The 4823-nt window shown below is 54.4% G+C and overlaps 1 protein-coding gene across 1 annotated transcript in view; it reads left to right on the forward strand.

Moving 5' to 3' along the window:
* The window catches only part of ODF3L1 (outer dense fiber of sperm tails 3 like 1), a 3725-nt gene extending 2649 nt beyond the window's left edge, over positions 1-1076 (forward strand). Inside the window, exon 4 of the mRNA XM_008060668.1 lies at positions 595-1076. Within this exon, the coding sequence (XP_008058859.1) occupies positions 595-1076 (482 nt within the window). The remainder of the gene's footprint in view (positions 1-594) is intronic.
* Positions 1077-4823: the final 3747 nt, after the last annotated feature.

Genomic DNA, 4823 nt, shown 5'->3' on the forward strand with positions numbered 1-4823 from the left:
GCAATCCACTCACCTCAGCCTCCCAAAGGCGCGGGATTACAGGCTGAGCCACCGAGCCCGGCTAGTATTTTATACTTTTTAGAGACATAATTTTACTCTGTCGCCCAGGTTTGAGCACAGTAGCACTATCTCTGCTCACCGCAGTCTCAACCTCCCAGGCTCAATCGATCCTCCTGCCTCAGCCTTTTGAGCAGGTGGGACTACAGGCATGCACCACCATGCCCAGCTAATTTTTATATTTTTTATAAAGATGAGGGCTTGCTATTTTGCCCAGGCTGGTCTTGAACTCCTGGACTTAGCAATTCTCCCGCCTCGGGCTCCCAAAGTACTGGGATTACAGGTGTGAGCCACTGTGCTCAGCACTTATAGGTTTTATACTGTGATGACAGTGTCATCATCTTGATGTCAGGGTGGCCTAGGCCACCATCTTGCTGTCTCTCTCCCATCCCATAGCCCCATGCAGGCATCATGAGTTCCTGCCCCGCTGCCGAGGAGGCCATTCTGAAGTCACGTCAGCTTAACCAGGACTGGTCAGTTTTCTACCAGGGAATGAGGTCTAGCCCTGCCCTGAGACCCCCTTTTGCTCTCTTTCAGGCCTGAGCCCCACCCCAGCTTCCTGCCACTACTTCTTTGAGAAGATCCCCCCACCTGGGGAACGCACGGCCCCCCAGTACACATTTGGCTATCGGTGCCCGTACAGAGTGTCGGACCCCAATCCGGCCCCCAACCGGTACCAGCTGCCGCGATCCCTGGGGCCCCACACCCCCGTCTACCGAGCTGCCCCCTGCTACAGCCTGGCCTCCACGGCCAAGAACTGGTTCTACCAGGAGAACGTGGCGGGAGGCCCCGGGCCCGCAGCGCACGCCCGGCCTGAGCCGTCCGTCTACCAGAACCGCAGCCCCATCTACAGCCTGGCCAAGCGCTTTGCCTACCCGCTGGACCACACGCTCCGGCCGGGCCCCGGCACCCACGAGGTCCGGCAGGTCACTGTGCACAAGCCCCGTGCGCCCGCTTTCACCATGGGCACCAAGCACTCGCCCCACCTGTGTCCGCTGGTCATTGACATTCGTGACTGAGGCCCTCCTGGTCCGGCCTCTGCCCTGTCCCCTACCCCCAACCCTGCCCCTGCCCCAGAGTTATTTTTCTATACTAAAGCGAGCAATCTGACTGAGATTTCCAGTAGCAGAGCTGGAGCCTGCTGATGTCCAGCATCCAGAGGCATGAGATAAATATTTTCATGTATTCATTTCTCCTTTTTGTAAACATGGTGACTTCCTGTGGGCCCTGCTTTTGGGGGGGGTGCTGAGGATGTTGGGAGGAATTATAGGGGTACCCAGGGGAGGAAGCCGCATGTCCTCCAAAGAGTCCTGGGCAGGGACTCAGGAAAGCCAAGTTCCAGTCCTGACTGCCACTGACATGCTTTGTGGCTTTGCACAGCATCTGCCCCTCTCTGGGCCTCAGGAAGAGGTCCAAGAGAAGAGAGCCAGGGAGACACCCAAGTTCTCCCAGTTCTAGGACCACGTGGCTCTGGTCCATGGCCATCCCTGAGATGGGAGCAGGGCAAGAGGTAGAGAGTGTTATTATTTTATATTATTTTACATACTATAAAGAGGAGGGAAGGGCCGTTCTAGTTGGGGGTGGGGAGAGGGGAGTCTTCCTGCAGGGGACTCAAGAGGACAAGTGGAGCCGATGGCTAGGGGGAGGACCAAGGTGGAGGTCAAGTTGAGAACAACGGCTTGCTGGAGCAGAGGGTGCAGGGACCGGGGGCTGGGACCCGGGTCGAGGATGGGTGGAGCCTGGAGGCCACTGAGAGGGGGCTGCTTGTCATACGCTGTGCTGGAGAGTCGCTTGCTACGTCCCGGCCTCCACGGCTCAGACTGGCAGCGCCTGTCGGGAGAAGCCGAGCTCTGAGCTGGCCAGGAGGGGGCAGTGTTGCCTCGTTTGTCAAGTCCAGGCCCACGTCCACCCACCCGCTGTACCTGCCGGCTTTGCTGCTTCTGGGTGGCGGGGCACCGGGTCCCCTGCTGCTTTCTGAAAAGGCTGGGCTTTCTGAGCTGGTATTCGTTCTTTCTAACTCTTGGTCTCCGGAGTCCCAGTTCACCTCCACCCCTGGAACTAGACCCTTTCCCAGCTCCTCGGCCATGGGAAGGTGTGGGGGGAATTCTACCCTGATCTAGCAGCCTGAGGCCAACGTGAGGCCCAGGGGTGGGTGTGTATGTGGGGCGGGGGAGACACAGCTGAGACCAGCTCAGAGGCTGGGAGGGCAGATGGGGGCCCTGGGTAGGAGGAGAGGCTGGGTATGGTGGCACACACCTGTAATCCCAGCACTTTGGGAGACTGAGATGAGAGGATTGCTTGAGGCCAGGAATTTGAGACCAGCCTGAGAAACACAAAAAGAGCCTATCTCTAAAAGTAAAAATAAAAATAAAAACCTACTTACCTGGCCAGGCATGGAGTAATCCTAGCACTATGGGAGGCCAAGGCAAGAGGATTTGCTTGAGCTCAGGAGTCTGAGACCAGTCTAGGCAACATAAGGAGACCTTGTCTCTACAAAATAAACATTAAAAAAATTAGCTGGGTGTGGTGGCACAGGCCTGGACTTGACAAGTCCTAGCTATTCAGGAGGCTGAAGTGAAAGGATTGCCTGAGCCCAGGAGGTCAAGGATGTGGTGAGCCATGATTGTGCTACAACACTCCAGGTGACAGAGTGAGATCCTGACTCAAAAAAAAAACACCGAACAAACAAATAAATAAACAAACTTAGTCGGGCGTAGTGGTGATAGGTGGCTATAGGCTCAACTAACTACTCTGGAGGCTAAGATGGGAAGATTCCCTGAGCTGGAGGCAGCAGTAAGCTATGATTGTGGCACTGCACTCCAGCCTGGGTGACAGATCAAGACCCGTCTTTTTTTAAAAAAGGGAGGGAGGCCGGGCTCGGTGGCTCAGCCTGTAATCCCAGCACTTTGGGAGGTTGAGGTGAGTGGATTGTCTGAGCCCGTGGGTTTGAGACCAGCCCAGGCAACTTGAGTCCTCATCTCTACAATAAATAATAATAATTAAAAAATTAACCAGGCATGGTAGTGCGCACCTGTAGTTCCAGCTACTTGGAAGGCTGAGGCAGAAGGATCGCCGGAGCCCAGCAGGTCAAGGCTGCAGTGGCCGGGAGCGGCCACTGCACTCCAGCCTGGGCGACAGAGTAAGACTCCAACTCAAAACAAACAAACAAACAAATAAATAAAATTTAAAAAGGGAGGGAGGTGAGGAGGGGTGAGAAGAGCCCCCAGACCTGAGCATGTTCTGTAGCCACCATCAGAGAGCAGGGGAGATGGAGGTGGGGGCCCTCAGAACGATGTCTACGGCTCATCCTTGTAAACTTGAGCCATTCCCAGGCTTAACTGAAAACGAAAATTGAAGACTTTACTTTGGACAGAAAGGAACAGAGAATACCTCTGGAATATTAAAAAAAAGCCACAGTGAAATATTGAGCAAAGAGGCTTGTGGTATCCCCACCAGGGATACATGTGACTCCGGGCCCTGAAATCCCCTCCCCATCCCAACCGCCCAGGGCCTGGGTGTCGGGTCCGTCCGTCCTCTCAGTGAGGCTGGCCTGGGCAGACGCTGGAGAGGCTGAGGGAGCTCGGGGACCCATCTGTCTTGTGGCAGATTAGATAGATGTCATTTCACCGACAATGCCATTTATCACAGTGGCTGCAAAAATTAGTGATGCTTGGGCTGAAAGTGGTGGGTGGGGGTGTGGGCTGGCATGTGACAGCCACCGATGCTCCCTAGCATTACCAGACCAGGGGAACGGCAGGTCAACCCCGGCCCAGAGGTTTTCTGATTGAGTGCCCAACCCGGGTGAAGGTCTTCCGTTGGGAAGAGGAGGAAACGGAGGCCCAGAATCTGTAAATAACTTTGTCCACATGACAAATTCATGGCCTGTCTCTAAATAAAGGTCTAGGCTGCTGTGTGTGACCAGTTTCAGGACTCAATGTGTGACCAGGATCAGGGCTCAGTGTGAGACCAGGGTCAGGGTTCAATGTATGACTAGGATAAGGGTTCAATGTATGACCAGGATCAGGGCTCAATGTGTGACCAGTATTGGAGCTCAGTTTGTGACCAGGATCAGGGCTCAATGTGAGACTTGGATTAGGGTTCAATGTATGACCAGGATCAGGCTTCAGTGTAAGACCAGGATCAGGGCTCAGTGTATGATGCGACCAGGATTGGGGCTCAGTTTGTGACCAGGATTGGGGCGCAGTGTGACCAGATCAGGGTTCAGTGTATAGTCAGAGTCAAGTCTTGGTGTGTGACCAGGGTTAAGGCTCAGTGTGTGACCAGGAACAGGGCTTAGTGTGTGACGAAGGTTAGGGCTTAGTGTGTGATCAGGATCGGGGCTCAGTGTGTAACCAAGGTTAAGGCTCAGTGTGTGACCAGGAACAGGGTTCAGCATGTTACCAAGATCAGGGCTCAGCATGTGACTGGGATCAGGACTCAGTATGTGACCAAGGTCAAGGTTCAGTATGTGACCAGAGTCGGGGCTCAGTGTGTGACCAGGATCAGGGCTTGGTGTGTGACCAAGTATGCAAGAAAACAGGCCATGAACTTGGGATCAAGCTTTGATGAGGCAGGCCCATCTCTTGCCCTTGCCTTTCCTGTGGGCATGCCCATGGATGGGTGATCTACAGAAGGTAACACAGGCATGGACTTCCAGGTTTGACTGAATGCTGATGACTTGGTGCCTCTGAACAACTCAGGGGTACAAGCATGACCTCACAGAAAGCCCTGGTTACATCCCTGGAGAACTTGAACCTGTGTCATGC

This window comes from Carlito syrichta, unplaced genomic scaffold, assembly GCF_000164805.1.
Source record: "Carlito syrichta isolate Samal-C Ts95f unplaced genomic scaffold, Tarsius_syrichta-2.0.1 Scaffold304688, whole genome shotgun sequence".
In the NCBI taxonomy this organism is placed as follows: Eukaryota; Metazoa; Chordata; class Mammalia; order Primates; family Tarsiidae; genus Carlito; species Carlito syrichta.